The 20,312-nt window shown below is 33.2% G+C and overlaps 1 protein-coding gene across 1 annotated transcript in view; it reads right to left on the bottom strand.

Annotated features, from left to right (window-relative positions):
• Positions 1 to 20,312, bottom strand: part of Gphn (gephyrin) — a 435,141-nt gene that overhangs the window by 234,480 nt on the left and 180,349 nt on the right. Inside the window, exon 4 of the mRNA XM_031357728.1 lies at positions 16,672 to 16,764. Coding sequence (XP_031213588.1) covers positions 16,672 to 16,764 — 93 coding nt within the window. The remainder of the gene's footprint in view (positions 1 to 16,671; positions 16,765 to 20,312) is intronic.

The following is a 20,312-nucleotide window of genomic DNA, read 5'->3' as shown; positions in this document are numbered from 1 at the left end:
AATGTTATCCCCTTTCCCACTTTCAAGACAGGTTTCTCTGTATAGTCCTGGCTGTTATGGAACTTGATTTATAGACTTAGGTTGGGATTTGACTCACCAGTGTCTGCCTTCTAAGTGCTGGGATTAAAGACATGTGCCACCACACCTGAACTTCCTAAATCTTAGAACTTGGTCTTTTATAGCTTGTTGAAAAGTTTATTATTTTTCTTTAAATACTACAGTATCTTGGACTTACTGACTTTTCATGCATTTTATACAGTTTTCATGAACTCTTTGCTATTAATTTATTCCTACATATACTTCTGTTGATAGAGTAAAAGGAACAGGGAAAACCAAATAAAACACTTGTATACCAAAATTCACAGCAGTGCTGTTACTAATAGCCTGAAGGCAGAGACAACTCAAGTGTTTTACTTAACAGCGGATGTGATAAACTGTGGCATGGACATAAAGTTGAAAAGAGGAATGGACTTCTGACACAAGCTACAACATGGAAGCTTAGAAACATGTTAGGTGAAATAAGACAGAAGACAAAAAAAGTGTGCTCCAATTTAGATAAAGTACCTATAATAGGCAAACCGATAAAACAGAAAATAAAGTTTGCCAGGGGCAAGTGACAGAATATTGGGAAATTTTATTATATATATGTATATGTGTGTATATGTATACATGTGTGTATATGTATACATATACACACATACATATATATATATATTTATATAAAACTAGAAGATTCTGGAAGAAATGGTGATGATGACTTTATAAATGCCCCTGAAAATACTGATTTTTATACTTCTGAGGTAAATTTTAAGCAATATATTTTTCTTTCTTTTCTGAGATAGGATCTCTTGGCCTGGCCTGGCCTGGCCTGGCCCTTCCTATGTAGACCAGACTGGTTTGGCATCGAACTCACATATATCTACCTGCCTCTGCTTCCCAAAAGACAGGCATGCACATTATATGTATATGTATATGTGTGTATTTATGTACATATATACATATATATATTCATACTTACTTTCTTTATTAAGATAGAAATCCTAAAAGTTCCCTGTCAATATTTTCCCCTGTAGTCTCTACTGTTATCACCTCCTTTTCAAGGGTTTTCTTTATCTCATTTGCTTTAAAGTTAAATAAAATTGAATATAGATACTTATAATTTTTACATTTCAAGCACAATGATGCAGCAAATATAAAGTACATTTAAAATTTATACACACACACATGTGTATGCACTTGTAAACATCCCACTTTACATCTTTTAGACTTACAAACTCTATAAAATTCTTCTCTGCTTCTCATGTTTGGCTTTTCATGTCAACATAAGATTACAAAATATACATTATAAAATATTTTTAGTTGCCAAACACTCTGTAACATAGAAAATGTAAATTTTAAAACTACCCTCCCACAAGAACAGAAGTTATAAAGGAGGGAAAGATGAATACATCAAAAAGATCTATAATAATATAACTGATACTATTAAGTTATGGGGAGGAAAATTATATTCTTCAAGGAAAATATTGAGCAGAGCTGAAACTACTCTAATTAGAACTACTAAGAAATACAAAATAATTAAATATTTTTCAAGATAATTTTTGCTGCTAAAAGGATAAAATTAAGCAAATTGTCTTGACCAAACCTTTGAGAATTATGTAAAATAAATTCACAAATAAATTTATAACATGGAACATTATTGAAAGATACCACAAATAAGAAAACAGTGTGTATAACATATGATGCTGAAAGTTAACTGAGGCAAGAATGATGCATGTTTTTAAAATATCCTCAAAAAAAGAGAAGAATGGGGACTCAATATTACAAGCAAAAATAACAGGTGGTGGTTGAGTTTTGAGTCAGTTTAGGAGTAAACTGACCTGGTTGTTAAGTAACAAATCATTTTCTATTTCTACGACATATTTGGACAATACATAGGCAAATTTTCCTTGGAAGTAACATCTGATCAGTGTTAAAGACAACAGGGGACAATGCTACTGATTCATTAGATGCAGAGAAATACAAAGGAAGACAATAGGAGCAAACCAGCAAGTCACAAATTCACTGGGGATGAATGCCATGTCTCAAATAAAATAAGGGTACAGCCAACGGAAGCAAATAGGAAGATGAGGCAATAGTCAGGCAACCTCGTCAGCAGTCCAATCCAGAGGGACAAGGCACTTAGAAAAGTAGTGCTAAATACTCTGTACCTATTTATACTATTGCAAGCATACTGGACAGGGCAAAATCAGGCAGGCAGATGGTGGTGAACTTAGTAGGCCACAGTATAGGGGAATGATAGGGGAGCAGATACACAATGCTGGGAGTCTAAATGCTGAAATAGCAGATGGATATGGAAGTACCAGGGCATTTGCTAATGGGTAAAGCACCAGTGAGTGAAAACACAAATTATTCAGCAGATCAAAATAGGTAAAAAGTGGAGAAAATCCAAAGGCAATCAAACAGGAAGACAGGACAGTAGAGAAGCAATGGCAGATCATCAGAAGCAGCCAAGTAAGGTAATGACAAGCTGTCAGCAGGGGAACAAAACACCATTCAGGAAAAGATGAGACTGCGGAGCAAAAAGTCCCTGAACTGGGTTTCTTCCATCTAAGAAATAATTTGTAAACTGCACATGAGAACTCACAAGAAATAGCACACAAATGGAAACAGCAGATGAATCTAAATTCTATTGCCCAGGGATATAGAATTACCCTAGGACATAGATATGTAACAATCCACAAGGAAATTAAATAAATGGGAAAAATGGGTCAAAGCAGTTTTTTTTTTATGATGGGAAAATAAACCAAAACACTAAAAAGTATTAATCTGAAAATGATTGGCTGGGATTGAAGTCTTCGCTTACCCCTTTCTGGAGCCCACAAAATGGGAATGTTGGGAATTTCTGCAGCAGAAAAACAGAAGAGAAAAGGGATTTCTGATTCCCAGTTTGAGGAAAGCAGGTCAAAGTTAGGGCTCTGTGAACTGGTTCAGGGAAAGAAGAACCAGCCTGAACCTTCTCTTCCTCAGAATCAAAGCACTTCTGAGGTCTGAGAAAGGTTAAGGAAGCCCTCAACCCATCACTCCCCACAACCTCCCCTGTCACACTTACCTCCAGTGCAAACACTTTCCAGCAAGGAGGTACTTGGGAAAATTCACATCAAGGTAAAATTTGAGGATGGCCAACTAATGGTATTTTCTGTGCAGATCAAGGTTCTGATTCAGTGAGATTCCTTCCATTCTCTATGAGTAAGCAGTGGGGATAATTTCTAAAAACGCCCTACATCTTTAAAATTAGATTAGGAAAAACCATCAGGGGCAGTAATACCAATAAATATACATTAATTCTAGCTAAGACCTAGGTGATCTCATCAATTATCTTGGATTTTAATTTATATTCATAACTAAAAAGTTCTTCAGACATTTGCTTTGAGCTCCATGGAATTCATATTTCTGTCATTGAAGTAAAAATCCAATCTAATTCCCTAGATTTTCCTACCCTTCAATGTTCTTCATTTCACTAAATGACAATACATTCCTCAAACCAGTAAAGCCAAATCCTGACTCTTTTACTTGGTTTCTCTTATTCTCTTTGTTCATCTGTTACTTCTTTCAAAATATATCAGTTGGCTATGCATGGTGGCCTTTAATTCTAGCACTTGAGAGGCTAAGACAGAAGAATCGTGTTTATGGACAGCCAGGGCTTTCTCCTGTCTCCTCTTTTCCCCAATCCACAGATTTCCATTCTTACCCCTCCTTCTTTTGATCTAAGTCACTCTTAATTTTTCACCCATACTTTTAAAATTGCCTTCCAACTGATTTCCTGTTAAAACATAAACAAGTCACCCTATACCTCTCTCTACTATTACACTAAAAGGGGCAGAATCATTATACATGATTCATTCCTCTTTCCTTCTTTAGGTCGTTGCTTAAATGTCATCTTCCTTAATGGATGGCCCTATTTTAATTACAATGATGTTTCCTGCTTAGACTATCAATCATCATCCTTCCTGGGTTTATTTTTATCTACAAAGCTTATCTCTAATTTTTATATTACTTATTTTATTAGGTTTGTGCCTCATCTTTAAATCTCTATGTAACCCTATTGTAATTTTCATGGATAACCTTAACAAACTTTAAATTACATTTATTATGCTGTATTGTGTATGTATCAGAGAAAGAGTGTATGCACAAATGTACACACATGTGCACCTAAACAGCAGTATTCTTGCTGGAGTCTGTTCTCTCTTTCCATGTGGGTTTAAACAAAAGTGCCCAGGAGTGGTAGTATGTGCCTTTTCCTCTGAGACATCTCAATGGCCCACCACATAGACTTCTGTCTATTCCTGTATTCTCAACGTCATGAAAAGTACATGAATATATAGTATGTATTAAGCACTCAAGTGGTGGTAGCATACATTTCTTGGGAGAATTCATTTTCTCAATCTCAAAGTATACCAAAAGCTCACACATATTTTGAGCTTGTAGATTAGCAGATGCGGATACTAATACCAAATAAGATAGGAGAGCTTTAATATTAGTTTAGTAAATTGCAGCCTAGATGCAGGACCCTCCCTATTGCCTGTTTTCTCATCTTATGGGGAATCTGGGATTCATCTTTACATCTCAAAATGATTGAAAACAAACCAAAAGAACATTTCAAGTCAAGCAAAAATTATATGTGGAAATACAACTTTAGTGTTTACAATAATTTCATAAAGCATAATCAGCATCAATCACAAACATCTTTTAATTATTTGTTCTCAAATAATTTATTCCCTGTGCTAGCTTGGGCATATCTAACCTCCTTTTATGACCCAAGTATTCCTTCTCAGTAGTCTCTGGAAATGCTAGCCTAGTGTTCACAAATTCCTTAAGATAGTTTTTATCATATGTTTCTTTCTCCTCTGATTATGATGATAACTTTTCTTGCTATAGTAGTTTGGACTAGCATCTGTCTTCTTTCAGAATTTGTAGAATTAGTTTGGATGAGTCTGCCTTTATATGTGATGTTACTTTATTCTGTTGCAGCTTTGAATATTCTTTCTTTGTTCTGTACATTTGGCATTTTGATTATTATGTGACATGAGACTTTCTTCTGCATGCCACTTGTACCTGGATGATTCTCTCTTTCCATAGATATGGGGATTTTCAATCATTTATAATGCCTATATATGCTTTTGTGCTACGTGGATGCCAGCACTGGGTAAGTATAATGGAAACTATATAATTTCTGAAAATGATTTGCTATCTATACTTAAAAAATATGTTTAATAATGGTTATTCTAAGATATTTTATATTTACAAAGCAGCATAAGGATAACATAATTTGAGTATGCTACACCAGATTGTCAATACTATCAGTAATGCACCTCCAGGAGAAGGTACGTTTATACTAGGAATTGCTTTGAATAATATATAAAAGCAGTCCCTCATTCTTCTAAGAAACATTTATTTCTGACAGTGATATTCATCTTCCCCAAAGTGTCCCACTTTCAGAATATACCGTAGCAGTAAGCCCTGAAAATGGCAAAAAGCAATAAAAGAAAAAAGTAAATAGGACCTATAAACAGTTTCACATGTAAGTGTCATAAATATCCAAACTTCTAACTATACTATTATAATAATGCATGTGATGTAATCTCTTTTAAACTTCAACCAGAAGAGTTATTAAATAGCCCCATTATATAAGGCTTTCCTATGAAATAGAGTCCTAAATTATAAAAGGCAAGAGATATATTATAGTAATAGGACACATTTTAATAATATTTAAAAAGTAACAATAGTTTTTGTGCATTTAACAATTTTTGTAATTTATTTCACCGTAGTTCATGCCAAATTATTATTACTCTTTTAAAACTCTATTTAGAATCACTTCTTAATAGTGGCCCATCTTTTTCCTCTAAAAGGTTCATCCTTAGAATTATCACATACAAGAATTAAGTTATTTAATGCAAACTGATGGGAAAGGGTGAATGATATAAGGGGTAGACAACAAATTTGTCTCAGTGAAGCCCATCACTATAGTTTCTTTATTCTTTGAAGATAATTTATTTTTATGTAAATTAGACCTCCTAGAATCTTTAACTGCTTCTGTATTTTTGTGTATACACTTGGTCACTCTTTCCCAGTTAAATAGATAACAGTAAACTTTCAAAAAGTTTATTGCTTACTTCTAAGCATCTTTTGAAGGAACTTATATCCCTTCTAACAATTCTTAGTTCTGTGCCATTAATAGTAATTGACATTGAAAATCCTACCATATTAGGTATTTCTTTTTCATTTTTAAAAATATTTATTTTATTTTTAGTTATGTATATATATGTGAGTCTGTGCACATGAGTACAAGTTCTCACAGAGGCCAGAGGTATCTCAACATTCTGGATTGGAGTCACAGGCAGCTGTGAGTTATTCAACAAAGAAGGAAAAGAAAGTCTTAACCCCTGAGCCATTTCTCCAGGCCTCTTCCCCTTAATAGGAGCTATGCGTTTTGTCATGTTCTATTATGAAGAAATAACTCTGATGCAATTATTAGAATCATCCCAAATAATTTTTTTTCTGATCCACATCATTCATTCCTATCAGGTCTTTATCATGGAATAATACAAAGTCACATATATGATCATATATGCATCAGCTCTTGCCCTGTGTATGTTCCAGCCCTGACTTTGGTGATAAACAGCAATGTAAATGTGTAAGCTGACTAAACCTTCTCCTCCCCAACTTGCTTCTTGGTCATGATGTTTGTGCAGGAATAGAAACTTTGACTAAGACATATAGTATTATTAGTATTATACTATTAATAGCCTTGATCTTATGTCTTGTGAAGAGAACCTCACTTGCTAGGAATTCATGAGTACAGTATTCCTGTCATTTTCAGAAGACACTGTTTAGAAGCAATGCATTTTTTCATTTTCTTGTTGCTAAGTTTACTAGAGCCTTACAATTTGATGGTTTTAAATGAAAGCAAGGCAACCCCCACTACTAATTCACACATCTAAGTGACTGTATGCCTTTACAGGTGCAGAATTAAAGAAACATTTTATACCTTTATTTTTTTCTACTGGTCTTATCTTACAATTGGGCCTTTTTTGATGTATGAGCTGAAGAAAGGAGATCAATTCTGAGAAAGTTTGTGGCTGGTGGGAAAGATTAATAAATGTAATATAAAAAGTATGGAGACTTGGGGGAAGAAAATGTAGCATTCCTCAATCTATTATCCAAAAATAATTTCCTTTTATGCACAGCCAAGAATAAAACAAAGGCCAGTGGCCAATTTATTTTACAATGTTTCAGCTTTCAATCAAATAGAATTTTCTAGCAATGAACTCATAGGTAGAAGAAATACTGATTGAAATGTTTAAGCAAAAGGTGGGGAATGATAAAATGAACATGTTCAGCCTTTGAAATTGAAGGCCTTTAGTTTCCTAAAAATCTCATGCTGTGATTTCCTCTTAGTTACAAACAGTAATTTTATATAAAATGATAAATATACAAGACAGAGAAAATCAATATTTATTGATTGTCTTGATTCTGAGATGCACTAACTGAAGTTCACAAACAAACAAAATTGAACTGTGGTACTACTGAGCAGCTTAAATTTTGTACACAAATAATTGTAAGGATAGTTGCTAGGCTGGAGATCAAATAAGGACTCTTCTTTCTTTGCCTCTTTTTGTCCCTGTCCCTCTCTACTACCCCACTTTCATGTTTTAGAACTCATACCTAGGTCTTCATTCATGACAGGCAAGAACTTTACTTCGGAGTTATGATCATACATGTGTGTCCTTCCCTTTTAAAACTCAAGATATAAAGTTTGTTTCTAAAATGAAAAATTAGTCGTGTTTGTTGATTTACATACTTGAAAATTGCAAATTTAGAAAAGGATTTTTTTTTATGTGTGGATGTATGCTATCTGAGCACGCACGTGTGCATGGAGTGCAGCATCTGGTATCATCCCTACATCTCTCCACTTAACCTTAGGAGACAGGACCTCCCACTGAATCTTGACTTTGTTGATTCAGGAAGACTACTGAGATGGCCAGCGTGCTCTAGAGAGTCTACTGTTGTGTCTGCCCAGCATTAGTATTACAAGTGTGTGACCATCTCTTTATGGGGTGCTGGGTATCTGAACTCAGGTTGTCATGCCTTATGAAGTATGTACTTTACCAGCCAGGCCTTCTCTCCATCTCCAAGGGTACATTTTAAGTTTTGATGGTGGAATGTCTTCTTTGGTGACTGCATTTATAAGATGCCATTTCTAAGGAATCTTTCAATTATGACAATTACTTTTTCTTCTTTCTATATTGTGCCACTGTAAAGATTCTAAAACACAACAATATAAACCCAGTTTATTTGTCTTTGTACAACATGGTATGTATCCTGCTCTATGCAGGAAGATTTAAGTTTATATTTATATGGACATCCCTCCTAAATTTAACTTCTTCTGTACTCCTAGTAATTTCCTAGGAGTAATCACTAGTAAAATCACTAGTAATTTCCTCTCTCCACATTTGAAAGTGATTCCTCCTCTGCCACTTTAAATTAGAAACTATTCAACTTTCTCATAAAAAAAAAAAAACAACTTTTGGCTTGAATGGCAGCATATTTCTGGCATTTGATTTATACTGTTATGATCTGTCATATACTTTATCAGTACATACAGTTAGGTACTAAGCTCAGCAATACTCAAGATTTTTCATAACTGAGAGTTAAAATTAGTAAAATCAAGGACTGAAGCTGTTAGCAGTGTAGAAACTCATATATATGTTTCTGTTCTAAAATAGATACTGTTTTTCAATAAGTAATACAAAATTAATTAGAAACTCTACTAAGAAAGACGATTATTAATCTTTATGTTGATGATATCAAAATATCATTTTTTGGTATGCAATACTCATTTATAATTTTGTATTTGTTTGTATGTGCATATGCATTATGTATGCACATGTATGTGAGAGCACTAGCCCACAAAGACACATGTAGAACAAAAGGTTGAAATCAGGTATCTTCATCTATTATTCTCCACCTTATTTTTTGAGACAGCTCTCATGGCACTGAACTACTCATTTAAGTTAGACTGGCTGACTGGTGAGGTTCCACAATCTACCTGTCTAGAGCACTGCCCATCCCTATGCTGGGTTATAGGCACTTCCTGTTGCATCTTTTATGTGAGCACTAGGCATCTAAACTGAGGCCCTCATGTTCATGCAGCAAGCTAATCACTCACTGAGACATTTCGCTAGCCCAGTGCTTGAGTTTTAATGAAACCATCAATGTTAAATTTAATTTAGATGTTAGTTATTGCTAAAATGCTTTTTCATACACCTGAGCCATTTCAAACCAAGACTGAGAAACTTAATAGTGGAGACAAATTACATGAAGCTATAATAAACAAATTGCTCTGCAAACTTTAGAGACAGCTTGTCAGAAGCTAGTTAAACCAGATACACAAGTAATTCTCACACGACACAGATTGCTCTTGTATTTCTGTACCATGTCTTTAAACAATCGTGGAAAAATATCAACTGACATGCTTATTTTGTGGATATACTAAAGAAAGTCTATTATTGACCATTTTCATTATTTGAATTTCTATAAACAACAACGTTTGAGCAAGATATAGTAAAGAATTCACTACACAGGGAAATATAGGTTTAAACAGCCTAACTTACCTTAAATTTTACATAACAGTGCTCAAATGAGGATACCTCTGACAACAATATCAAAGCTTTTCCCTATATTATATTGTTTCTTCACAATACTGAGTCACATTACTAAATGGAAACACAGTTCCCATAGAGCATGAGGATTATAGGATGGCTTCTATAAATGATCTCAAATGCAGCCACCAAATCAGAACACAGAGATGTTCAGGCCAGGTTAAAATATTTCAAGTATAAAGATTTTAAGTATTTTGCTTCATAGGTGATTTCACATTGTCACATGATCCTAGTTACAAAGAAGAGATTTGAGATCTTTAAAAACCTATGCCTGACAGTATTAAAAAATTATGCTACCTAGTATTAACAACAATAAGAAAACTATAAAAGAATATTTATACCATATATATTTTTTATTGTGTGACTGTGTACATGTATGAGGGGGCTCATGGGGCATAACATATTTTGTCCAGTTGAATACGGAATGTACCACTACTTGATACATGTAGTGAAATAATCAATGTGTTCTATAGAAAACTGATATTCAGTTAAAAATAAATGAATAATTCAAATGGTTTGTTAGAAGTAAAATTTGATAAGACAAATGAATAAACACATTAGCTTTCATATGCCTATGTCATAATGTAAGAGAGTGTTTCTGTTGTTAAAATGCTGGGTGTTCTTTAGGTGATTTTGTTAAATGTAAATTATTACTTTCAATAGAATATAAAACTGAGAATCATTAAAACATAATTAGTGACTGAAGTCCATTTTGGCTTCTTTACAACGACTCATAGTATTCTTGTTTCCCAAGAATTATGAAAAAAAAGTTAAGGTTTGGGTAAAATAATACCTGATTTATAATATTCACTATTAAAATTCTGACAAATATGAACAAGTTGAGACAAAACAAAATCTTACATAATAAGTGGCATTAATTTTCTTTGATTTTCAAAGTAGATTATTTCATGAAAAAGAATCCTAACTACCTAGGTTGAGCTATTCGTAGAAAAGCTACAAAAATAATCTGTTCCAAAGAAATCAAAGGTGTCCTAATAAACCTGTTAGTCAAAAGAATACATTCAGCCACGCACAAATTTAAAATCTATTCCTAGCACAAATACTATGTTTAAAAGAAAAAAGGTGCAGGCTGGATGCCTTCACCTATAGCAACTCAAAACTATATACTTTTCTGAATGTTTAACTACTCATTCTTTCTTATACTTCATAATGACCACTGTTAGCAAGAGACTTTGTTAAAAAGTACTAAATTTTTTTTTTTTTTTTTTTGGTTTTTTGAGACAGGGTTTCTCTGTGTAGTCCTGGCTGTCCTGGAACTCACTCTGTAGACCAGGCTGACCTCAAACTCAGAAATCCGCCTGCCTCTGCCTACCAAGTGCTGGGATTATAAGCGTGAGCCACCACCACCCGGCTTAAAAAAGTACTAAAATTTTTAAGTGTAAGTTTTTATATAATGAATAAGAAATCTGTTTCATCAAGTTTAAATTTCAAAATCTTCTTACTGAGAATGGCAGAGATGTTTTTTATTTATAGATGATCTATCAGGACAACACGATAATACACATACTTAAAGAAGGCAGAATAATATCTTTCTTTGTAACTTTTAAGATTAAATGATATAGAAAGTAAATATAAATGATTCAGATTACTAAATTGTATTGGTGAAATTCAGAAAAAAAAATTAAAACTGAGTATGATGACTTACATCATTTAGTAGGCAAATGGCCAGCAAGTTTATGTAAGAGATATAATAGCAAAATTTCCCTCAGGCTTTATAGACTATACAGTTCAGCCATATGAACTACTCAACTCATTTATTGTAGCCACAAGCAGTATATAAATGAAGAATTGTGTTCTAAATATATTTTAGATATACTGTAGATAATGAAATTTAAATTTCAAATAACAGCCGGGCGGTGGTGGCACACGCCTTTAATCCCAGCACTTGGGAGGCAGAGGCAGGTGGATTTCTGAGTTCAAGGCCAGCCTGATCTACAGAGTGAGTTCCAGGACAGCCAAGGCTACACAAAGAAACCCTATCTTGAAAAAACCAAAAAACAAAACAAAACAAAACAAAACAAACAAAAAAACCAAAAAAAAAAAAAAACTCAAATAACATGTTTAATTTTTTCCAGGCACGTGAAAATGCAAATCCTTCCACACTTAACAGGATATGCAAAGAATGACCGGTAAATTTGGCCCATGTCAGATTCTTGGTTCCAGTGGCAAAGCATCAGGTTTATTTATTTATTTTTTTAATATACTGACCATGTCTTACTCATATTTTAAATCTGGAACATAGTATGCAATTTGATACATGAAGAATATTAAAAATACATAGCTTTAAAAATTAGATAAAACTAGGTGTAATTGTATTTGACTACGATAGAAGTAATAGATCAGTGTGGAATCTTTAATTCTAACTTAGGTGAGCCTTGTAAAAGTTCTGAAGTTTGATTTTTACCTTGTGAATTTAAGCACCTTAATATTTTCTAACATACTAAATATATTATCAGATACTTTAATAATTATATACTTTTTGTATGCTTTCAGTCTGGCCTACAACTAAACATCTATAATCAAGTTTTTTGTTTTTAAGATTCCTTTTGGAAACACAATTAAGTAACAAGTGAACATGAAGAGCAAACACATACCAATGATTTCTTATGTTCATAAAATTTGTAATTCTTAGACTTTCATAGTGCAAATTATATAACTAGCAGATCAAAGAAATGTAATACATCTGAAAATATAAAGTATTTCATGTTAAAATAATGCTAAAATGTTAAAGATTGTGATTATGCTATCATATGTAAGCTTTGATAGTATCCTACACTTAAAGATGAAAGCAGAAGGCACTTGTAACTATTACATGAAGCATACTCTATGATATAGGAATGAAAATTGGAAACAAATCCATAGTTTAGGGAAAATCAATGCTGAAAGCCTTAAGGCTGTAACACAAAACAACTTTATGGAATTTGCTACTTCATTTTCATTTTAAAAACAGAATTATAAGAAATATAAGTTGATTAAAATTCATTTCACTTACAATTCAAACCAAGTGGCAATAAGTTTGGTTTGTTTATTTTCTTTATCATTTTCATTCTTAATGTATTTCCCCTGATGGTAAAAACATCTGACCAACATTTGTCTCTTGTGTTTGTACATCAAACTAATTCACAATTAGTGATTGTAAAATAGTAGTCCTATGAGAAAGGAACTTTGCATTATTTTGTAGTTGTGAAATAAATAATTGTTTGAGTTACGTTCTAACACTATTTTAAACATTTAGTCAGCGATGGCTGTATACTTATATAAATGTGTCTAGCAAAACTCTACTTTGTTGTGTAAATTTACAAGACAATTTACAAAAAAATTTGCAAAAAATTATTATATAGTTTCACTCTAGAATTAAAATTTTAATTTATCATTTAAGTACCATAGGAATTATGTCTACTTAAGGGTATAAAGAAAATTATAATTGTTTTGGAGGCCCTGTCTTCTTTTAAAGTTTTTTTTTTAATGAAAACCTTTACAGTTAAACAGCTTTTGTCATAGATATTCATATCCTATCTGCTCTAAATGGAAAGTATACCCTGATAAAAACATTGAAGAGCAAGTTGTAAATAATCAGATAAATCAGTGCTTTAAAAAACAGATACTGAACACATACACTGAACAATTACATAGATTGTAAGCTTAATGCTTTATCCAGGTACTTACTATATACATACAAAATTTAAGTTTGCATATAGTTTGGTTTTTAAGTAGTTGAATAACACTTAAAAATAAAATGCTGCTCAATTTCTGATATATGAAACATAAAAAAATCACGGTGACAATCTTATCAATAAATAGTACCAAAGGAGGAAATAAAAATATTATGATAGCATGAATTTCAGAATTTATATAAAGATGTAAAGGATCAAATATACTGCTTGGTAGACAAAATCAATTTGATGGGATTTTGAAGATTTCATGGATAGATCCTGAACTAGTGATGAGACTTCATTTATTTGTTTGGTAGTTACATTAAAAAGAACCTCTTCTACAACTTGGTAGCACATAAAAGAAAATGCTTAACCAATTTAAGTACACTCATGTGAAATGTTAGCAGTGGTATTAACTGAAGGTTCATAGATTCTTATGTTTTAATTATGCATAATTTTATGAAAGTGAGTGCGAGTATAGGTCATCAAGAGAAAGAGATTTAAAGAGGGGGAGATTAAAGCAAAGGGGATGAATAGGATAACAGGAAACAATTGAGTGCATGTGACACTAACTGCAAGACTACTTGAGGTAGAAGGGTTGGGGGGCTGACAGAAGACCAGAGAGTGAAATAGAAGAAGATTAACTAAAACAATATACCATGAAAATGTCATAGTAAAACCTCTTAGCTTGTATATTAATTTTTTAAAAAATAGAATGAAAGCTGGGTGAAGAGATGGTTTAGTGTTCAGTCCTAGCACCCACATCAAGTATTTCACAACTGCCTGTTATTCCAGATCCAGGTGATCTTACTGACACCCTCTTCTGAATTCTGTGAGCATATCTGCATTGTTTATATACCTCCACATATCTATATACACAGGTAATGAAAATAAATCTTTAAAAACAAATTTTCACAGAACACTGGGAAATAGATAACTCAATTTCCTTCATCTTAAGGAAATTAAACAGAGTGGTTAAATGACTAGACCACTGTCTAACACAATTATAGTTCCTGATTCTCCATGCAGAATTCCACAAACTCCCCAACTCCCCTGAATAATAGTAGTTCCTTTTGCAATCCATTACAAGTCTCAAACTCACAAGAAGATCTACATAACTTCAGGATAGTGCTGTTCATCAGAAACACCGAGTTATTAGAATGTTGAAACTTTCAGTCTCACAGATAGGGTGGAGTTTCTATAAAGATCATTATGCATTAAAGATTCCCATTGCTCAGGAATTGGTGAATGAATTTGGGTTTTGTAATTGTACTTCATCCGAACAAAGCATGGACTTTCTATTAGTAGTCCCTCCTATACCCTGAATAATGCCCTTCTTTTTCCACAAAGCTAGTTCTGAGTTGTATAACATATAATAAAAGTTTTGTATTCCATTCCAGCTAATGATATTTTGGGAGGTAAGGAGTATGTGAATCTACAGACTTTGTAGAAAAGCAGAACAAAAAGTGTCCATAATATGGGAAATTCAAGATTTATGAATCTGGGAAATTCAAGATTTATCGATGGTGTCAGAGGTGGGGACAGTCTTGTAGTACAGAACCTTAAACTTTGACAATCTGAACAATTCCGGGTCAGAATCTAATTTAAATGAGATGAAAGGCAACTGATGTATAAAGAATTGGAGAACTAATTACTGTGAGAAAAAAAGTTCCACACATGTATCATTGATGTAAAAGAATGTAGCCCACCTACACCTTGTTGGCCAATAGAAGAGAAAGAATTGAAGAATAACTTGAGATTATAGTAAACAAGATACTTGGTGATATTAACTATTTCATTACAATTAAAAATAACATTATTTAGTTATGACTGAATTCTATGGCAACTTTTTCTATTTTGTGACATAAAAATAAATACTAAAGTAAACATATCAAGCCATCACACAAAAAATGATAGATTCATTTATAAAATCTCAAAATCATTTAAAATATCTATACTCTAAAAATCAAGACTATCATATATGTAGTTTGCTTACAAACAAACAAACAATAACAACAAACATAAAATATAACCACATCACTACAAAGACAGTTTCCCTGTCAATCATATTCTTTTTAGTTAGTCACATATAAAAACGGTCAAATGACCTCCTCAAGTTAGGTGACAGAAAGTAAATAAGTTGCATACAGATGATTTTTCGACTTATATAGTTGAAGTTGACACTATCTCAAAATAAAAAATCTTCTGAATGCTTTAGAAGAAAATATATTTTATTTATGATTCCAATTACAATAATAATATAAAAAGAATGATACTAAAATAGAACAGTCAAAAATTTTAGGATTTGTTTTAGAAATGTATATATTTAAAACATAGACAGTACTTCTAAGAATTTAGGAGTATAGTTTATTGGTAAGAAACATTTATACCACATAAGGATTTGCCTGAAAATCACACTGTGAGCATCTACTGCAGTGTGAGGAAGGGGAAAAGTAATCAGTACTTGCAGGCATACTTGTGGATTCTAATACTAAAATTTAAAAACATACAAAGACAGCAATTGTTTAATGAATGAAGAGAAAAAGAACCTTAGCTAGAATAGTATACTAGTTGGAAATAGAAGTACATAGTTAATAACATGTTGAAATGGAACCAGAAACATAACATTCTCTTGAGGGGTAAAGGAGGCTAGGTCATAATGGTAAAATAAGTTTCCACTACTCTGCAGTAATGCTGGACATGTATTCACGTTTTCTTCTTGCCTAATTCTCCTGCCTGTGTTGATGATAGTCCCGTGCCATAAAGCAGAGATATTTTTATGCTGTTTGGATTATTAAACTGTCCATTTAAACATTGCTCATACTAAAATATGAAAAATATAGTGCATTTTCATTAACTCAGTGTAAATTTAGTATAAATATATAGTAGTTATTTTCCGTGCTTTGAAACAAATTATAAAAGTACTTGAAGAGGGAAATAAGACGCAAATTTGAACTACAGTGGCAAAGCACATCACACCTATGCCATTCTAACTGCCAAAAATGTGTAATAACCTCCTGAAGTTTAGTTGTCATCGAGCAAATGAAGAATTAATTTCTAGAACAGTTCAAATCCCCTCATATTCAATAATTTCAAAGGTAAATTCAGATAAAGAACTACTTTTTTAAAAAAATCTTCTATAGAAAAATATTTGTATTGTCATAGCTATAAGGGATAGTTTTGCCTATAAAACTCAAAAAATAATATGATATAGTAAAAGGAATTGAAAATAAGTAACTAGACTATTCCTTGAACATGAAAAGGGCATTTCATCTCACCTCTGGAGTGACATCTCGTGGTGCAAACCCTGTTCCTCCAGTTGTTAATATCAAATTAAGTTCCTTTTCATCACACCAGTCTATGAGTGTTTCCTAAAATAAAACAAATGTGCAAAAGAACTTACTTGTTTGCTAAAAATGTAAGTAATAATTTGACAGCATAGAAACAAAATGCTTTCAATACGTTCACACTTAATCATAATACAATGCAATTTGTGATATTTATCTGGTTCATTAAAGAAAATGATGATAAAATTTGCAAATTGATGAAAGTAACTTAAACAAGAAATACTGCAGTTCATATTTCTATGTTATGTACTTATATGGCATATTTAAAGCTCAATTCAACATTATAAAATATTTCTAAGTTTAAAAAAGTTAACTGCTATATACTGATTACAAAATCTTATTATTTAATAACAAATTTATTCTAATTAATGGATTAATCCTAATTAACCCACTAAAATTTCAAATTTTAATTATACATGCAAAAAAAACTAACACTTTTTTCTATTATGGATTCAAAAGGAGGAAAATGGTCACAGGCTCATGAACTAGAAGGAAAAAAAAATTTCAAACTATGCCTGCTAGAATGACAATTATGTTTCTCTATAATTTGTCCATTAATGAATAAATATTTTATGTCCAATATGAAGTATGAAAAGTTTTATGCCTTTCAATACTGATTTGATAAGGATTTCTTAAAAGAAAGTAGAGTTTAAATGATACTTTGATATCACTTCTCTACAGTCTGGATTAGAATAAACATTGTGTAGGTAAAACAATGCTTAGTAATAAAAGAACTGATGAATTATCACCATCTCTGACCTTTAAATGTTCTACTGGAACCAAAACAGACATATTGAGCAATGGGATTAAGTTAAAGACCTACACACAAATTTATAAGCCTCTGGACAACTTATTTTAAATAAAGAAGCCAGAAATGCACACTGGAAAAATGACAGTATTTTTAACAAATGGCCCTGGTCAAATTGGATTGCTGCCCCTGTAGAAGAATGCAAATAAATCCATATTCTTCACCCTGTACAAAATTCAAATCCAAATGGATCAAAGACTTTAACATAAAACCAGATACATTCAACATGACAGAATAGAAATTGGGAAACCGCTTTGAATTCACTTGCATATGAAAAGACTCTCAGAACAGAAAGTAGAACATGCATTAAGATCAACAATTAACAAATGGGACCTCATGAAAAGGAGAAGCTTCTGCATGTTAAAGGACAGAATGCTGGACAAACAGAGCAAACTGCAGCTTACAGAAAGGAAAAAAGAGTTTTACCAACTAAACATCCAATACAGAACTAAGATCAATAAAATGAATGTCAGCTCATGCTGTCATGGTGCAGTAGGGGAAACACTCATTCACTGCTGGTGGGAGTGCAAAGATGTACAGCCACTATGGAAATCAGTGTGGTAGTTTCTAAGGAAAATCAGAATGGATCCAACTATACTGCTCTTAGGCATATACCCAAAGGATGCTTTTTATTACCATAGAGAAAGTGGACCCACCATGTTCACTGCTGTTTTATTTGTAACAGCCAGAAACTGGAAACAACCTAGACATCCCTCAACTGTTGGGGTGAGCTTCCCTTAAATAGTATCAAGGTGTGTCTCTGTATTTTCAATTGCTGATAGCTATACCAGCAGAGAGGTAAATCCTGACAGGATTTTGATACTGTCATCTCTATGGCCCAACACTAGGTTTATATTTGTAAATGCTTGTCATTCCTCTTCTGCCCCAAAGATGATTCTCTGAGATTATCGTATTAAAAAGCAAGCTGCCATGGTGAAGGTCAGACAGCCCCTGATGCCTAAAGGGAGCCCTAAGAGATGAAACCAGCATCTTCTTGCTGCTCACTGGTTCAAACTGAAATGTAGCTTTTGTTTAATAAAGAGCTGACACTGGAACATGGGGAAGAAGTAGGGAAGTAGGCAGGAGAGACAGTGCGTGAAGTGGAAGGCAGGCAGGAATGAGACATGGAGCTAGAAGCAAGCACTGAGAACCATATGTAGAGAGAATGGCAGAGAAGCCAAGTTAAGTTACTAGTTAGATGAGAGATTGCTCCAGCAAAGCCAAAAACTTTAAACTATATAGAAGTCTCCATTTCTGACTGGTGTGAGGTGGAATCTAAGGGTCATTTTGATTTGCATTTCTCTGATCACTAAGGATTTTGAACATTTCTTAAGGTGCTCCTCAGCCATTTAAGATTCCTCTATTGTGAATTTCTGAAACCTTAGATGACGACACATGCTAGAGAAAGATGAACAATCCTCCATTCCTGGTGGGATTGCAAACTAGTACAGCCACTCTGGAAATCAGTCTGGAAGTTCCTCAGAAAACTGGAAATAGATCTACTAGAAGACACAACTATACCACTCTTGGGAATATCCCCAAAAGATGCCCTACCACGCCACAGAGGCACGTGTTCCACTATGTTCATAGCGGCCTTATTTGTGATAGCCAGAAACTACCTTGATTTAACTTTGGTATGTGGTATCTGTCTAAAAAAATCTTCTATTTCATCTGGATTTTCCAGTTTTTTTAAGTACAGGCTTCTGCAGTAATATCTGATGATTTTTTTTCCTCAGCTTTTGTTTGTATCTCTCCCTTTTCATTTCTGATTTTGTTAATTTGTACACTGCCTTTGCGCTCTTTAGTTAGTTTGGCTAAGGATTTATATATTTTTGCATTGTACTCTTTGTTTCTAATTGGTTGATTTTTAGCTCTGAGTTTGACTATTTCCTGCTGTCTTTTCATCTTGGGAGTATTTGCCTCTTTCTTTCTTTCTTTTTTTCTTTCTTTCTTTCTTTTTTTACAGGTTTCTCCTTTATTGATTGATTATTTGATTTTCTACACATTTCTATTGTTAAGGGGAAAATCTTAGTCACAACAAAAATTCAAATAATTTGAATAAGAAATGTATTATGAATTAAGAAAGGGCAGAAAAGAGGGGATCTAGATATGATAAATTGCAGAAGCAATACATACTTGACTGGTTTGTGGTTACTTCTTTATCTTTGAAAGAGTCCTTGTTAGAAATCACCTAATCACATAATCATAGGCTACTTCACTCCTTAAAATTAGCTGAGGTCACATTTCTGTCTAATAAACATCACCAGAAACAACCCACACTAAGTTTTGTGTGTATTTGCAGTTATGACTCAAGGTAAGTATCACTCCTGTTTTCAATTGCCTAGATTAGAGCTAATATTTTTTTTCATAAAGACAACATTTATTGGGGGTTTACAGTTCCAGAAGATTAGGATCCATGATCATCAGGCCCACAGGCATGGTAGCTGAGAATTTACATTCTAACTCACAGGTATAAGTCAGAGAGAGCTACTTTGAAATAGCCTGGGCTTTTTTTTTTTTTTTTAGATATTTTCTTTATTTACATGTAAATTTCTCCATTCCCAGTTTCCCCTCCAAAAAACAAAGAAACAAACAAAAACAACAAAAACAAACCCCTGTTGCCTCCCAATTCCCCATGCCTGCCACCCCGCCCTCTCCCACTTTCTGGCCCTGGCATTCCCCTACACAAAGAAGGTTCTGGGGCACAGAACCTTCACAGGGCCGAGGTCCTCTCCTCCTATTGATGATTGAATTTGCAATCCTC

Source organism: Mastomys coucha, unplaced genomic scaffold, assembly GCF_008632895.1.
Source record: "Mastomys coucha isolate ucsf_1 unplaced genomic scaffold, UCSF_Mcou_1 pScaffold6, whole genome shotgun sequence".
Taxonomy (NCBI): Eukaryota; Metazoa; Chordata; class Mammalia; order Rodentia; family Muridae; genus Mastomys; species Mastomys coucha.
Note: the sequence above shows the minus strand (reverse complement) of the source record. Positions and strands in the feature narration are given on the sequence as shown.